The sequence below is a fragment of the Rhipicephalus microplus genome, chromosome 5, assembly GCF_043290135.1.
Source record: "Rhipicephalus microplus isolate Deutch F79 chromosome 5, USDA_Rmic, whole genome shotgun sequence".
NCBI classification, from domain to species: domain Eukaryota; kingdom Metazoa; phylum Arthropoda; class Arachnida; order Ixodida; family Ixodidae; genus Rhipicephalus; species Rhipicephalus microplus.
The window spans coordinates 143,342,354-143,360,212 of NC_134704.1; the positions used below are offsets into that span (position 1 = coordinate 143,342,354).

Sequence of the window (17,859 nt, forward strand, 5' to 3'; positions counted from 1 at the left end):
GTAACTCGTCTTGTTCTTAAGATAACTCAAGTTGACTTCCTATTGTTTAAGGCTGCCATAGAAAAAGAAGTGCTTAATTAAAAGTGATATTCAAGATATACCAACATAGGCTAATGAATATATATAGATTGAAAGTATGCAAGAGCTTTTGTTATTAGGCCTTTTCTGGTTAATTTATAGCAAAATGAACTATTCATTGTCAAAAGCAGTTGGAATTGTGTTATAATTTTAATGATTAATTATTTAAAAAGGCTTGTGCTCTAAATTCTTCTCCCATACTTGTATCGCACACACATGCAGGTTTCTATTGCAAAAAGAATTATTGTTCTACCTGCCCTAGCTGCAGAGATATGTCTCAAAGTTGAACAGTCGTAAATTTACTTTTTGGGAAAAATGAAAAAAACTGGAAACACACAGCTTCTTCAAAAAGCAACAATCAAGGTGCGCATGTTTTGCAATCCTCATAAAGGTGCTCATAAATTCATAGCAGAGGTTCTAACACAGATGCTGGCAAATTATAAAGAAGCCTGAAAGTTAGTTACCCATTTTTTTTTTTGCAGGTTCTGCATGCTAACAGCACCAAGAATCTGGACAGCTAGAATGACATTGCAAATTTTCACACACCAGTAAGTGGTAATTTTTTTTTGTAGAGAGAGAGAAAAATTTTTGCAAAAACCAAATATGTCAATTTTTTTGTCGCTTTTTGGTTCCAAAGACCAGTCTGCCTTTTTAAAAGTTCGATAGATCTCTAGTGCCAACCTCTTAATCATGCCAATTCTCCACTTGTCAGTCTCCGTTTCCTTCACCTTCTTCTTAACCGATAGTTCTTTTTGGTTTGGCCCCCTGTTGTTTTCTAATTATTAACTCGTCAATTTTCTGGTTCGATTCCTTCATTTTGTATCGACATTCCTCATGTACAAATAGCTGAACACCTTCCTATCCCAACGCTCCTCTCCTATTTCTCTCTATTGCTTCTCAAATTTTATCTTGCTGCTAGCTTCCTTGCCCTCGAATGATGCCCATCCAATATCACCTTTTACTCCTTGATTCGGTGTATTCCCATGAGCTCCTAATGCAAGCCTACCTTTTCCACGTTGTTTAATTTCTAATCTTGCTTGGACTTCTTATCTCATGCACAAGACCGCATTGTCGAATGTCAGACCAGGAACCATGACCCCTTTCTAAATTCCTCTCACAGCATCATACCTATTGTAATTCCACAGTGCCCTATTTTTCATCACCACTGCATTCCAGTTACCTTTAGTCCTTACATACATTTCGTGTTCCCTTAGGTATTCGGTCCCATTGCTTATCTGTACGCCCAGATATTTGTATTTATCTGTCATCTCTAGTGTGACGTCCTGTATTCTAAACTCACTACCTTCGTTGTCATTGAAAATCATGACTGCTGATTTTTCCTTACTGAATCTAAAATCTAACCTATCTCCCTCATTATTGCAGATGTCCATCAATCTCTGCAAATCTTCCTTGTTGTCGGACATTAGCACTATATCATCTGCGTACATCAATGCTGATAGCGCCTGTTCAATGAGTTTTCCTTATTTGACGAATGAGAGGTTGAAGCAGATTCCTATTCCCTCTAAGTTGGCCTCTAATCCTTGTAGGTACATCATGAAGAATAACGGTGAGAGGGTACACCCCTGCCTAAGCCCCTGTTTTACCTCTGCAGGCTTGGATACCTATTTTTCCCATTTTTTAACTACCTTGTTACCTTTATAGATATCCTCTAAAAGATTAGTGATTACATCTTCCACGCCTAGTGTGTTCAGTATTCTCCACAATTCCTCTTGAACGTACGCTAACGTACGCTACCTTGATATCCAAAATGCTAGCCACAAGTGCCTGTGTTCCTTTTTGTGCTATTTCGATGCACTGCTTCAGTGAGAACAGATTGTCTTCCAACCTCTTGTGTTTCCGAAACCCATTCCGCAGTTCCCCTAGCACCCCCTCATCCTCTATCCATGCCTGCAGTCTTTCCTTTATGATCTGCATCGCCAGCCTGTAGACCACTGATGTCACTGTTATAGGACGGTAGTTGTTTATGTCAGCTTTGTCCCCCTTTTCTTTATAGATAATGCTCATCCTGCCAAGTTTCCATCCATCGGGAACTTCACCACCGATTATTATTTTGCTCGCTGCCTCTCTCAAAGCCTGCTTAGACTTCGGACCTAATGTCTTTATCAGCCTAATTGGAATGCCATCTGGGCCTGTTGATGTACTACTAGGAACCCTTTTCTCAGCCCTTTCCCACTCTTGTTGTGAAAATGGAGCCATTGCACCACTTGATTCGTCCTTGTCTATTGTGGTGCATAAAGCACTTCTTTGTTGAAATTTTTCTGTCACCCTTGTTCTAATATATTCAATAGCTTCGTCCCCTTCTAGCCTATCAACTTGAGCTGTAGTTACATACCTCTGTTCTAGGCTCGTCTCGTTTCTTAGGGAGTTTAGATGGTTCCAAAATTTCGCAGCTGCCTTTCTATCTTTTTTATGTACTTCTGCCAGCCACTGAGCTCCCTTTTTTCTAATCTTTTCATGGATCAGAAGGGATGCATCCCTTCTACAGCTTAGAAAGGTTTCCCATTTTCTTTCAACATCTGTCGGTTCACCCCGCTACTTAGCATGTGTTCCCTAGAGGCTTCCTGACGTTTTGCTATGGCTCTCATAATTTCCTCATCCCACCAACTTTGGGGTTTGTGTCTTCTTTTCCAGGGTGACCTGTCACGCGTCTTAGCAAGCTCTAGCTCAAAGAGTCTAATTAGATTCGTGTATGTCCCCACTGTCTCATTATTCTCCATGATTACTTTCTCAATTTGTTTAGTGGCTATTCCAATTTGCCTTTCTGGATAAAAATTTTCCTGTAGCTGCTCATCTTGTCTCCTTCCCACTTTCACTTCTCTTTCAAAACTTAGCTTGATACGTTTGTGATCACTACCCAGACTTCTGGAGCCACCTTCATCTATGTGCATTCCCCTGAGCTTATCATACATCCTATGTGACATCAGTGCATAATGTATCGTCGACTGCAGCCTTCCTACCTCCCTTGTTATTTGCCCTTCACACTTCTCGGTACTGTTGCAAATGATCAAATCAAGCCTTTCACACATATCCATGATCATTTTGCCTGTCGGGTCGGTATACCCATCTATATCTTCTATGTGCGCATTCATGTCTCCTAGTATAATTATCTCGCACTCTCTTCCTAACTTCTGAATGTCCTTTGATATACACTCTACCATTGCCTGGTTTTCCTCTCTGGCCTTTGCTCCCGTCCACAAGTACACGAAACCAAGGAGTGTGATTTGACCTGCCACTTTCCCTTTTAGCCATAAATGTTCCTTGCACTCCTGCTTGACCCTTTGTTAGTCTGTACTTTTATGAATGAATGCCCCAATACTATCCCCCTTTCTGCTGCCTTCTGTTCTATTACAATATTCCCACGCGTAGTCCGGATTGTTCGGAGGTTGTTCCATGTCCCTGAGATGTGTTTCTACAAAACCGTACACCATCGGCCTCTCTTCTCTTAGCTGTTCTTCTATCTCTTCCCACTTCAGCCTGCTCCTACCACCCTGCATGTTAATATACCCTATGTCTGAATTGGCTCGGCGCTCGTGGCTACGTCTATTTATGCCCCAGACTCTACCTATCTTAGATATTGGTGCCACTTTGGAATCGTATCTGTCGCTACCACCTGTCGAAAAGTCTCCCTGGTTGTTTTCCTCGTTACTAGCTATTCTGCACCCCGAAGGGCTCGCTTTCCCCCCAAAAAAGCTACTGCGCGTCCTGTAAGTCGCCAACCCACCTCATGACCTAGCCGCCCATCGAAGGGAATTCTGTCTCGTTGAAAACCACCCCACCTATGCACCTCTCTGTTTATTTCCACCACCTCAAAGCCTTTCTCTCGACTCATCCGCCATATCTCTTGGTTTGCGTTGACAACTGCTCTTTGCAGGTTGCTATCACGCACCAATACCTCCGGTATCGTGCATATCACTACCTGTACCTTAGGAGAAGTGGCGCGCATGTCATCGACGCCTTTCGCCAGTGTGGTTGCTAGTCCTGCTGTATCTTCATTTAAGACATCGTCTAAACCGCCTGAAATTATCACGAGGTTTCGTCTACCAGCTGTTGTTTTGAGTTTTGCGCTCACTTGCCTCATGACTGATTCAAGCTTGCGTCCTGGGAACGCCCCTACTGCAACCCTCTTGTCACCTCTTACCCTCTCTTTGATGGCTTCTGTGCATCGATTTAAATTCGAGTCCCCGGCGATTATCACATGCTGTGACTTTTCAGCTGGAGCGTCCTACACCTGGGGGCTACTCGCACCTGTGACGCCAGCTGCTTTGTCCCCTCCCAGCCCCACCACTACCTCGCTGAAGCTGGGCCTTGCGACAATTGAACCGGCTGAACCTGTTTTTTCCAAACTTGCCTGCTCTTCCTTCTCCACCGTTCTGGTTGCCGGTTCTCTATTGTTCTCTCCGTAGGCTGCTTCTTTGTTCAGCTTCGCTAGTGCTTCCTCGGCGGACTTCAGTCTTTCTCCCATTGCCCTCGTTTTCTCTTGCTCTGTCGCCAACACAGTCTCAAGTTCGGCGATTCTCATCAGCAGTTCACTCTGGGCAACCATCATTTTCTCCATTTTTTCGCCTCGACCTCACATTGCCTACACTTCGCGTCAGCCTCTTCTCCATCCCCTTCTACGCTTGGGTTCACCTTAAAACCCACTCCACATCCTGAACACTTTACAGTCTTTTTAACCATGTCTTTCTGACACCAATTGTCCCTATACTCGATAATTACTAAACTCCTAGCCCTGCACTACGAAAAAAAAGAAAGTCTAAGCTCCACTACAAAAATTTGCGTGTTCAATGTACGCGCACCTCCCCCACGGGGTGGCAAAAGAAAAAAAAAACAAAAAATTCAAACACACACACCCACACTGACTAATAAAAACCTGGTGACTGGCCCCCGAAAAAGCCGTACCATAAAATAAGTGCTACGTAGATTTCAACCGCTGCCTTATAATTATAAAGACAAGCTCAAAACATGCAAAAGCACTTATCTGCGCAGTTGATCCGGAGCGCTCAAAAAACACGTCCATCCACCGTGACAGCCTGAACTGAACTCCTACTGAACTATAAACTGAACTATCTACTTCTATGAGACAGCGCCATCTATCATACTGTTCGGGAGATACTGCCTGCCTTTCTTTCTCGTTTTATTCTTCTGTCGGGTATGCCTGACACAGGACAAGGTGAGGCTAAGAGGAACTTTGCCTCTAAATCACCAAGGACACAATCGGATTTAAACCCGGGTCCGCTGCGTGCCAGCCCACTATTCTACTACTGAGCTACGCCAGCGCTTGGAACTCGTTTCCAAACTTGCCTTAGGCATGCTTGATGTCGGGAAAAGAATCGCGTATTTATGAGTAATAAAGCATTTTATAACATGAAAGGGACAACCAGGCATCGCGCCATGCAAATTGCATAACAAGTGGGTTGTCCACTGCTCCAACCCATTACAAAAGCTTGTTCTTGATCCCCTATTAACTGTGGTGCATATTCACTTCAGGCAAAAAAATTGGGCAAACATCCTAGCAAGCGTGCCGCACATACCACGCTTCTCCGGAAAATGACGAAGGATTGCATAGTGAATGCTGGCCTACTACACAAAAATTAATTATTTGTGGCGTAGTGGGTGCCAAGGAAGTGTGCTGTTCAGAAAAGGCTCTGAAAGGCCACTCTTCCAGCTTTCGCTGTGACTGCGCTGCGTGTTCCCACAGGTCTGGCATTTATTTTTTTTGTAACGACTGGTATGTGGCGGTTCGAGATAAACATGTCACATTGTGATAAATCTCGTTTTTAAAGATAATGTTGGCACTAACATACTCGTTCCAAGTCGAAAATGCTCCGATACGACCTGAACTGAAGACTGTGGAAGCGAAAGTATGTGCTTTATTCAGCTCTAATTTGTGCCATTTCAATCTGTGAGTACTGTACAATGGTGTAAAAGCGCATGCAATACTGAAGCCGTGGTCTACCCAACAAGCTGTCAGTCTGCGATGCTAAACTTAGTAGCGCCCTCTTATATGAGCTCTGCTGTTTGCAGATGTAGACTCCGATGAAGTGGAAGTGACTGCAGAGCATGACTGTGCTTATTACGCATGAGTGATGGGGGCCCCAGCTGTTCAGCTTAGCAGAAGTTTGGCCACAACAGGGTGGTTCAAAGAAACCCTTTTCTTAGTTAATCTACACTGTAGTGCAGTTATTTAGCAGTACAGCATTACTGAAATACAGATTAAACGAAACAATTTAGAAACATACGCAATACTTCTCTCTTCCATCCCTTTATTTTAGTGCACCATCTGCACATTGGTTGTATTTCGCATGTAGTAATTACAATAAATGGTGGGAGTTTTATGCCTCACAGACTTATGAATGCATCCAGAAAGCTGTTCAAAAACTTCAGCCATGCGACCCAAGGAAATAAATAGCAGCACATACTACAATGCACTAGTGAGTGAAGCTTTCTTGAATTGTTTTACTACACAAAAATTCTGTGTTGTGTACGAGCATACTTTGCTAGTGTATTGTTTCGAGCAAGCTCTCCCTCTCTCCTTCGGGAAAGTTGAAATGTGCAGCCTCTTCTCCGCTCCTACCATTCTCACTGTTTTTATTCCACCAAACGAGAGCAAATGAAAAAAAAAAAAAGTGAATTCAATAAAGCATCTAATTGAAACCAAGAGTGTGCATTCCTTATTCTTATAGACTTTTCCACCGTAATCTCAATTTTAATCCTTTAGCAAGTGAGATCCCACCCTCCAAATATTGTCAAATTATCCTGCACAATTAGTGATCAATTAGTAATCACTTGGTGATTATTCGTCAGATTTCTGGTTCACTTCCTCCATTTTGTATCGACATTCCTCATGTACAATTAACTGAACACCTTCCTAGCCCAACTCTCCTCCACCACTTCTCTCAATTGCTTCACTAATTGTACACCTGCCCCGATTTATTCTACATGGCCATATTAATGTGCTGATGGACATCAAGGTCATATGCTGCGCCTTGGCCCCTGTAATGCAATAGCATTGTTAGGGCTGCATTGCTTCGAGAATGAACTTTCGTTAGGAATCACAGTCACACCCTAGCAAGGGAGCACGCTGGAGGTGAAAGATTTCACCGCAACAAAGACCACTTTGTTGCAGTGAAACCATCTTTACAGTTACATGTGAACTAATACCTATTTGGTCATTTCGACTTATTCGACATTTTCGCTTACCTTAATTCGAATCGAATTCAAATACTGTACTAGTCATTCAAATATTTGCACAAGTCAACAAACAAAGCATGTTTGTCACCAATATTTACATGTAATGGATATTACATATGACAATAACTTGTATGCCAGCAAGATGTGGCAACTTTGTAATAGTGTCCAACTGTGCTTAATGCCCATTGAACCACATGCGAACATGAGTATCATCCCTGTCACAGCAGAAGCAGCTGCCTACCACGTAAGCCCTTTGGCCTCGCGATGTCTTTATAATTTACCAGAAGGCAACCACCGTTTACTATGAAAATGTGGTCCAAGGGCTCACCAATACCAGACTTTCTACCAGTGCACTTTTCCAAAATCACAGGAGTGAACTACGACAGTGGTGTCCAAGTGCGGCGAGATTATGAGCATAGTCATTGAAGGACACCGGTATGGGAATAGAAAAGAAAAAGGTAGGGGGGGGGGGGGGGGCATGCGGGCACAGACACAAGAGACCATATTCCCAAGAGTGATCACTCGCGAGTGCTCACCCACTGGGCTGTACTGACCTGCAAGCGCCTGCATTTCAACCCTTTTTAGCAATCGAGGATTACACAAGGATTATGCATCATCTGGAGATCATGTGAGCTCCCGACGCAACTCCCATGCACCAGCGATTCTATAGTTCCTATTAAATACGTAGACCAGGGCATGTACAGTACATTGTAACATTTGCACTAGTGTCTCCACTGAGCAGTTGTATGCAATTTGGCAGGATACACTTGTCTGATTAGAGTGTACTATTAATAGCGTGGCTAAAGGTTCCTGGTAAAGTGAAAATTTCAACACCCACACTTGCTTACATAGTCGCCGCCCATCCATTACTTTTTCCCCCCAAAAGTTGAGCAGTCGTCGCTATGAACACCACAGACACACACAGATTTTGCAATTTACGGGAAAATGGTACCGGTTTTCCGGCAAACCAGTTTTCCTGTTCACAGGGCCAAATATTTTGTACATCAACCCTAATTTCACTTCCTTGGTGATGAGGCAATTACTTCATATACATTTATTTAAAAAAACCAATGTTGGGGAGTGTTACATGTCTCTTTTGCCGCACTAGATGAGAGCTCTTTTTACTTGCATTTACACTTCAGTCTACTCTCTGCTTTCAAGATGTCAATGTGCGCACGTGTCGCCTCTGTTGAAACAAGCTCTGAACAGAAGCACCAATGACTGACTGAAGTGAACATTATTTTGTCCTGAGAAGACAAGTCCCCCTAAGGGGGCTCGTCCGCGGGCCGCGTCCACGACGGGATTGGGAGGTGGAACTCGACGGCCAGGTCGTGGGCTCTCTGAACAGACTGAAGTTGATCTTCCTCTTTCGAACTTGTGAGGAGAGCGGTCTACTTTTCCTCCGTGGCTGGAGACCCTGCAGCCACGCGCAGCATGGGGCATTGCCACAGCATATGTTGCAAATTGCATCTCGGGAGCCCACATCGAAGGCAGCCCGGCTGTATTTCACTAATAAAACGGGAATAAGAGATAGGTGAAGGGTAAGCACCTGTTTGTAACAGACGTAAAGTGAGAGTTTGTGGTCTCGTTAGATGAGGATGAGGTAGAGGAAACTTTCTGCGCTCAAGGCGGTAGTGCTGACAAATTTCGTTGTACGTTAGGAGCGGGTCCCGCTGCCATGGCTCGCTCTTGGGCCTTGGGCCGCCCTCTCTCCTGGCGCGCCGAGTAAGGTCTCGCGCCTGGGAGTGAGCCAGCTCGTTGGCGTTTGGAATGAGGGGGTGAGCATCTTGCCCCATGTGGCCGGGGAACCAGACCAAGTGTTTAGTATTGGTCCACGTTGCACGCGGGCTGCCTCTTTACAAACCGAGCCGGCGCGAAAGGCTTTAGCTGCGGCTTTGAAGTCTCTATAGACTGTTGTGCAATCCGTGGTTGCCAAAGCTAATGCTATAGCTACCTGTTCCGCACGGTCTGCATCCGTGTTGGGGATTGTTAGAGAAGTGAGGTGTTCAGCTTGTAGCGACGTAACGACTGCTACGAAGTGCTTGAAATTAATGTATTAAGTGGCGTCCACGAAAGCTAATGAATCGGGCATTGCTGCAGCCGTTTTGACGAGGGTGGCTGCTCTATCTAGTCTTACATCGGCCGGGGTTGTATTGCAGATGCATGTTACGTGGGAGCGGGGAAACGATGAGGCGCTCGTGAAGCTCTGACGGCAGCGTGCACTCTCTTTGGTTGATGATTGGAGAGCTTACTTTGAGATACACTAGGAGCTGACATCCCGCCTCAGTCGAGGAGAGTCGAGCGATCTGGGCTAGCTTCTGGGCCTCAACAATCTCACTGAAAGTGTTATGAAGGCCTAGCGCCATAAGTTTCTGTGTGTTGGTTTGCATGGGGAGCCCAAGTACCTGTTTGATGCTCTTTCTAAGAAAATGATCAGATTAAGCTTGTTTTCATCTCTTTTAGTCCAGGGGTGAGCTACAGCTACGTAATTGATGTGGCTCATGAGAAAAGCGTGGAAGAGATGCCAATACACTAGATTTTCTGGGCGGAGCACTTTAGTATCTGGGCTTGCCCGTTGTCTGTGTGCCAATACACTAGATTTTCTGGGCGGAGCACCTTAATATCTGCGCTTGCCCCTTGTCTGTCTGTGTGCCCGTCACAGCACAGCACATGCAAGGTACCCGCTATACCCTCACCGCAACTTCCATGAAGTAGGGAAGCACCCACTACACCATGCGTCATTCTGCTGATAAACGAGCCACCTGCTACACATTTGTAAGGCATTATGTGAACTTTGTTTGCACTGTAGTAGATGACGATGAAGAATAAGTGCGCTCCAGACCACACAGTCACTTTCTGCCATAGATGGATGAAAATAGAAGCAACAACAGCTGCTACCCCACAGGCGAAAGCTTGGAAAGCGGCGGCTAAATTCCAGAAGCGTTGCCTAACGGAGATGGCAGGCACTGATGCGTTGTTGAAGTGCGATTTTCTCGACTGGATCTTCGGACATAGCTGCAAAGTGTGCGATTTCCAGTAGTTTAATAACACGTTGACCAAAATCACGAACATACGAAACGAAGTTGCGAGCCAATGCCATTCCAGTGCGGCAGCAAGAGTTTACTGGTGGTGATTACAGCGAGTACATGGTTTACTCGAAGTGCAAAGGTTCCTTGGTAGCTGGCAAGGTCCCTGCAACGAGTATAATGTACGGCAACTGCTGCCTGCTCCAACCAGAGCACCTGCCCACGTTGAAACCCGTAGAGAGATTAATCGCTGCGCAGCTCCCATTCATGAGCATCAGGCATTTAATGCACGGCAACGAGCAGTACAGAATCAAAGGTAGAGTGTTTGACGTGCACCAGGAAAGCATGCACAGACCTTGTCTTAGCCAACTTCACGATATATCCCATCGAAGAACCATTGACTCTACATTCTATGAACCCCAAAGCAATAGTAATGAAGGCAAAAGCAAAGGGAACTCGACAGAATGTCTGAGTTATGACCAATAATAACATTGTATATGCTGTACACACGCGTTTTCCCTCATGTACATGCGAGTGTGGGCAGGTGATTTAATTCCCAGTACTTCGCTCACACCACGATTCACTTTGCGGAGATGCAAGAATTTTTCTTCACACATGCTGTCCAGACACAAATAACAGACTGCAATATCATTTATTACTCGACATAATACAGCATGCACATATTATGGGCCCGCAATGTGAACGTATATACCATTTTACACGTAATGTGCATTGCTTATGCTCAAATAAGAGAGCATTTAATTTACACGTTAGAAAAACCCTACATCGAAGCAATCGTAGATACAACAAAAATAACCGAAAAACACAGATGCTAGTGTCAAGGCATGATAGATTAAAGCCAGAAACACTACTGCAATGGTCACAGGCGTCGAAAACGTGCATAGCAAAGCTTTACATGCAAAAAAAAAATATGCTGAATGTGCTACAACAGATGTGCGCAAAGTACTCATGCGAGCGATTTATAAAAGAGATGAATTATACAAACTCGAGCAACATAGTATTGTGGTGTGGTCAGCGAAAGTTCTACGCTAGCTACTACTCACTGACTGCTGCCAACACGCTGTGATTGCGGAAAGCACAGCCCAGAATGCATTGGGGAGCTGGCTGGCGAAGTAACTCTCAAAATTTTAAAGTCGTCAGAACAGAGCAAGAAACTTGCACAATACGTTGCACTGCCATTCACAAATGCAATACACCAATGTTAATGCTGCAATTGCTCACACTTCAAATTTTTTCACTAACCATAAGACGGTACCGCAATTATATTCCGCAGCACTGCATTAACTTCGTACGATGTTTCCAAAACACTGCTTCCAAAGAGTAAGTAACCCAATTGAATTCGCAACAAAACGCTGCTGCTCCACAGTTGCAGAACAACGTGGCTCCCGTTCCATCAGTTCAGTCATCGGTCACCAGGTGGCTCCAGTCGATGTCCTTAAGAAACCTCGCTACTTGAAGTACCGCTGCAGGGCTTGTGGTACACAAAAGTACCCGTGTTCCCAAAGCTGCCGCGAATTCTGCGTCTTGTTGCAGCAGCGGGAGGCGATCTGTAGCGACCCAATCTGAGCACACTTTGAGAAGCGCCCTGGTGGTAACCGCTGACATACTACCCCGCATACCAGCCTTGCTGTTGCTGTCGATGTCATAAGCATTGTAGAAGGGAGAAGGCACTAATTAATGTCTACTAAAAGCTCTAGACTCTGGACGTCATTCGACGCAGCCGCTGAGTGAGGGCCTGCACAGAGGCGAGCTTGTGCTCAGAGGTGAGCTCAGAGGCGAGCTCGTGGAGAGACTGAGATGGTCACTGTGTGCCGGTGCTGGATGGCCTGGGTCACTCGTTCTTCTCGGTGCTTTCGCCACAGACAAAGCGTTCGAAGTCCATGATATCGATGCGGCTATCGGCGACCAATCGGCCAACCTTGACGTTGGGGTCGCACACGTAGTCCTGGAAGAGTAGCCGGCTTTCGTCCTCTTCTTCCACAGGTGGCTGCGTGAAATCGGACACGTTGAACGTCATCTCCAGCTGCTAGAACACTATGGATGACCCAGAGTGAATCAAAGCCCGAGTGATCCGCAAGCCACAAAATTAAAAACAAACAAACAAGCAAAAAACACTAAATCTTGCTTGGTCTATATGTACAGTAGCCATGTATTGAAATGGGATGATTTAGGGCTAAGTAGGGCACACACCGTATTTTCTTGCATAATGGGTGCACTCTCTTAATTGGTGCACCCATTAATTGGTAGCGACAAATCAGGTTTCATTTATATCAGCAGATAGCAGGCGCACCTCGAACTTGGCCATAATCAGTACCTCTGTGCTGTATTTGCGTGGTTGCAAACCGATGCCTCCTTACTAAACTGAAGCGAGGGAAAAAAAAAAAAAAAGACTGCGGCAGCGCTGCACGGGCTCGCGGAGTGAGAAAGGGCAGTCGGAATAACCTTTGCATAGGTGCCGGCATGGCTACGGCCGCGCGCGCCCCGCTTAGAACGTTTGATCGCGTCCTCATCAAGTGCACTTTGAGTTTCCTATCGGGCAAAGCGTTGTCGCTATCGTGTTTGCTACCGTGTCCGCAAATTTCAGTTTTTCTCCTTTCTGATGCTAGCTTTCGCCTTTGCTGCCACTACGCGAGCTTGCACGGGCTTGGTGGACTTTTGTCACTGATGATTTTTCGGCCGCGAACCTAAACATCGCATCACGTGTGCTGCTCTAACACCAGTGCTTGAGTAGAATCACTTCGACACCCAATTTTCACGTAGTCTTGTACAAACTTCCTGCAACAACATGCTGAACCCTAGATTAAGCATAATCGGCATTTGCTGCTTTTCGGTAGCGCTTGTGGGCAATTAGAGTTCCCTTTTTGTACGAAATCAACATAAGTCTTCGCGGTGGCTTTAGTTGAAAAAAAGAGGGCATGGATGGCGCTTGTAACATCCGAATGGCGGTTCGAGATTCTATTGCAACGTTTTCGGATATGGGGAGCGAGGCCATGAAATGTATATTCGCTACCGTTTAGTGCACTGAATTCCAGTCATGATAAAACGAAACAGGCAAGGTAGACAGCTGATAATTTATGCTATCAGCTGTCTATGCCGGAGCCGGAAATAAGTTTTTTGGAAATTTCACCCCGCGTAATCCCAAACTTAGCGCCGGATTTTCTAGAAAAAAAATGTGCCTAATATGTGAGCAAGTACGGTACTTTTTTTTCCACCATATTCGGTTCGCTTTATGTCGGCACAATTTTGACTCGAATGACTAGATCAGAGCCACCATTAGAGTATAGATTCATCGCAATATGATGTGGGTTATTACGATAAATCGCACATGCAAGTAATTGTACTAAAAGACTTGATGTTGCATTTCAATCTATGAGCACTGTACTGTGTAATTGTGCACCAAACTTTGAACACTGCAGTTGTCAAAAAAAGTCTATGGTTCCTTACGCTTATTACTCAATGACTCGTAGGCAAAAGCCGCCTTCGCCCCAGTCGATGTATTCAACCTCCACAACCCTTCCTTAAAAGCTGCCTGCACTCGTGATTTTGCGCTGCCTTCAAATCAGCCCACTTTTGGGGCCAATTGACAATGTCAAGTGATGCAGTCATTGCTTTACAAATTTTGGCAACTTATGATGCCATGATCACGTCATCATCCTGTCATGGGACGCCATCATTACATGATGATCAATATTGTCACGGGGTCGTGACGTGGACAAATAGAGCACAATGCGAGTCGAATAATAATTTGTTTATTTGGGTGAACCTGTGCCCAGTAAACGGAAAGCCGGACTGCAGTAGCAGTTTTGGACTGATAGCGGCGAACGGAACGTCGGCCGTCGATCAACTGACAAGTAGCGAAGCGTGTCAGCATTTATACACTTGCCATCGAACATTCTAGTGTTATCGCTAGCAGTGACGTTGTTTCTAAAATAATCTGAAAGATTCACGAAGTGGGCATAATCTTAACAAAACGATTAGCCTTGAAGCTTCTCTAACAACGCAGACATAGTTTGCGCTGAACATAGTGTAACATGGCGATAACAAACCTTGAAGAAAGGTGCTCGGAAATATTTTACGTCCCTCTGCACTAGGTTTGTACAGTAAATTTTACGTTTCAAGTGAACAGTGATTTCGTCTAATCATTTCATATCGAATTCAAGTAAGACATATCACACATTGTAAAAAAAAAAGAGCACATTTGTCATGACAAATATGCTCATGAAAGTTAGTTGGATCATGGTCAAGCTAACCATTGTGGCAGTTGCTTAAAACTGAAGTAAGGCATGTGAAAATATGTTCTTTTATTTTATTCAAATGAAGTAGAAGCAACTTTGGTTGAATGCAAGCAATAAAATTGATTATACTTAGATATCTAAACTGGTATCACAAGCTTTCAAACTTAGAAAATGATGAATCATTGTGAGGATCATACATTAACCTTGAAGTTGGACTTTGTGGCAATGCAGAGTTTCCTTCTGTATTCACAACACAGCACCCCTCTATTGCAGTGATTGATTGGTTGATATGTGGGGTTTAACATCCCAAAACCACCATATGATTATGAGAGGTGCCGTAGAGGAGGGCTCCGGAAATTTCAACTACCTGGGGTTCTTGAACGTGCACCCAAATCTCAGAACGGGCCTACAACATTTCCGCCTCCATCGGAAATGCAGCCCCCGCAGCCGGGATTTGATCCCGTGACCTGCGGGTCAGCAGCCGAGTACCTTAGCCACTAGACCACCGTGACGGGGCCCACTGCAGTGAAACCACCTTTATAGAAGGGGGGTGGTTGCATATTACGAAATTGCCAATGATTTAAATTTGAACCGAAGCGAACTCTGTTATTTGCACAAATAGTGCAACTGCATCCTTTGGAGCTCGAAAATGGAATGTTCTCACGAGGATCGTGTGTGCGGTCCCGCTAGACTTAGAATCAATAAATAGAGTAAAAACACTAATATGCAGTTACAGAATCAATAGTGTCAGTGAAATCAAGCAATTTATGATCACACACATCACTGGAGATGAATTGAACTGCTAACACTGTGCTTACTACTATGTATACAAAGTATACTTTGTTCTCACTTGTGCGCTCTATGCAGGTCATCTTTCAATATATACATAGGTACGTATAACAAGCTGAAAAATGACTAGCAGGTGCATGCATTGCCTTACAAATGCATGCTGTGGAGTAAGCCACCTTGCAATACAGTTAAACCCCTTTGTAAGAGGCATGCTTGGGGCAGCAATTCTTGTCCCTTATACAGTCGAGCCCACTTATAACGAACTTGAGCGTGACGCGGCATCCGTTCGCTGTATCCCGACGTTCGTAGTAAATTAAGCACAGCTTTTAAAGAAGTTGTGAGTGAAAACGCAAACTTTTCTTTCCCCAAAAAGCCCATGATGCACGTGTTTCGAAGAGAAGAAGCAATAAGGGTGGTCTCGAGTTCAATTAAAACGGCAGGGTGCTCGTTCGCCGAGGCCCATGGCACAAGCTGCATGAGGCACTGGCTCCAAAGTTTCGTCGTTCTCGCTATCCGGTTCCTCCGCATTGCTCTCGCCACGTACTTCATTCAAAATGCCCCAATCCGTGCACGGTTTCGCAGTGTCGGCCTCATCGTCGGCCGTAATTAAACCACCACAACGGATGTCCCACTCGCTCTCTCAGGTCGGAGTCGCTGACGCGCTGCCACAAATCGCCGCCGCAGTTCGGAAGCTTCTGGCTCGGCATCGGACCCGACGTCGACGAAGTCGGCCTTGCGAAAACAGTTTCGCGCGCATGTAGCCGTCACCGCCGCCCACGAAATATTCACCATCTCCACACTCAGCTGAATACCGGGACGCCCAAAGCGGCAAGTTGGCTGCCAGGTGGTCAATAGCTATGAGCAAGCGCTCCGCAACGCGGCACCTAACGCGCGGATTATGCTCAAGCCAAGCGGTCACACTTTCGACGTTTTGTTGAGCGGCAGAAAAAAGCGTGCTAGTTTTCCTGTCGGCCACCGTGACCACACACGCACACCAAGAGCAAGCAAGTTGCGCACACGCGACACAGATGCCAAAATGCGTAGAACAGCTCTGAGCCCGTTTCCAGTCAGCAAACGAAACTAATTCGAGCCAGCGTGGCGGGCGTCGCGGAGTGGTGGAGACAGGCGAAGGGGTTGTGGTCAAGAAAGAAAAGCAGACTTGCGAGAGAAGGGCAAGGAGTTGCGATAAAGAGGGGGGAGGATGCGGCGGGAGGGTGACCTTGAAAACCAACACGCACGGGAAGGAGGCACGTTGGGTAGCTTGCTTGAAAGGTCCGCGAAACTCGCACGTAAAAAAAAACTTGAAAAGAGTGCCTGCGCGCGGCGGTGTTCAAAGAATCGGCGGCCGTGGTGAAAAATTGTTTTGTTGCGCCGTTGGATTGGCATGGCCTCCCGAACTTAGATATTTCGCGATTCGTTCCACGCAAATTAACAGCCAATTTCGCGCTTCTGCACGTGCGCGGAAGGCATGCTGAGTTGAAGGCGAAGTGAGCGAGAACAAGTCCTAAGCACGAAACGAATTGCAAATTATCAGAGTTGGTGAAGTAGCGTACGCGCGTGCACTAGACGCCGAATATCGAATACAGTCGGTGGCCGACGTAGTTGGTAAATCGTCTGGTCACTCCAGGCCGGCAACGCCGACAGTGCCAGCGATCAAAAACAGGGTAGATGGCCGACCGGTCTTCGAAAGATGGGGGGCAATGTGAAAACACGGGCCTCGTCTGGCGATGCGGGGTGCGTGTTCTGAGTAGCGGGGGGGACAAAGGACGGAGGGGTGCCTAACAAAAAGCAGTCGGGGCATGGAGGAAGGAAACAGCTTTCTCTCTTCCATGGGTTGGGGAGAGCGGCAACTAGAGGGTCGCGGAGGCAGGGTCGGCGTTTAACAATAAGAATGTATGGGCACTTCGTTGATGCCTGATCGGTGGTCGAAATCGGTTTCCCGGGAAGTCGGCAGGCAGCTGACTCCGTTCGTTGTAACCGATCAGCGGCGCTCGGAGACGTTCGTTGTAAGTGCGATTTTGTGCCATTGAACCAATGTATATTTTGACGGTTACACGGATATCGTTCGTTGTAAGCGAAAGTTTGTTTTAAGTGGGGCCGTTATATGTGGGCTCGACTGTATGAGATGTCTCTTATAGGCAGGGTACCTAATATGCATTTGCTTATCAATGAGTATTTTACTCTAGGCATGCTGGTGTCTCTTTTACCAATTTGTCTCTTACATCAGTGTCTCTTATAAAAGGGTTCGACTGTACTATAAAAACTTGTAGCGCTGGGGTTACTTCGCAACAGTACTTGCAGTAGGTGCCCTAGGAGTGTTTACATTGGCCAGTGTCACACCCACAGACGTTCCTACACTCGTGCTATGGTTGAGGCACTATTGCATTCCACTCAGGCAAAACTTTAGCTTTCTTATGTTGTTTTTTTTCATTTAATCACCAAAAACTAACTAGTCCTTTGAGCACTTTTCATCACTGCAGGGTCAGCAGTGTTTGCTG

General features: G+C 45.6%; 1 protein-coding gene and 1 long non-coding RNA gene across 2 annotated transcripts in view; one reads left to right on the plus strand and one right to left on the minus strand.

The window, feature by feature from the left end:
- LOC142817948 (uncharacterized) overlaps positions 1 to 17,859 on the plus strand; it is a 22,670-nt gene continuing 4,811 nt past the window's right edge. Inside the window, exon 1 of the long non-coding RNA XR_012895433.1 lies at positions 1 to 626. This is a non-coding gene — a long non-coding RNA (uncharacterized LOC142817948). The remainder of the gene's footprint in view (positions 627 to 17,859) is intronic.
- mEFTs (elongation factor Ts, mitochondrial) overlaps positions 10,950 to 17,859 on the minus strand; it is a 27,526-nt gene continuing 20,616 nt past the window's right edge. The window contains exon 7 of the mRNA XM_037425032.2: positions 10,950 to 12,324. Within this exon, the coding sequence (XP_037280929.2) occupies positions 12,169 to 12,324 (156 nt within the window). The 3' untranslated portion in view covers positions 10,950 to 12,168. The remainder of the gene's footprint in view (positions 12,325 to 17,859) is intronic.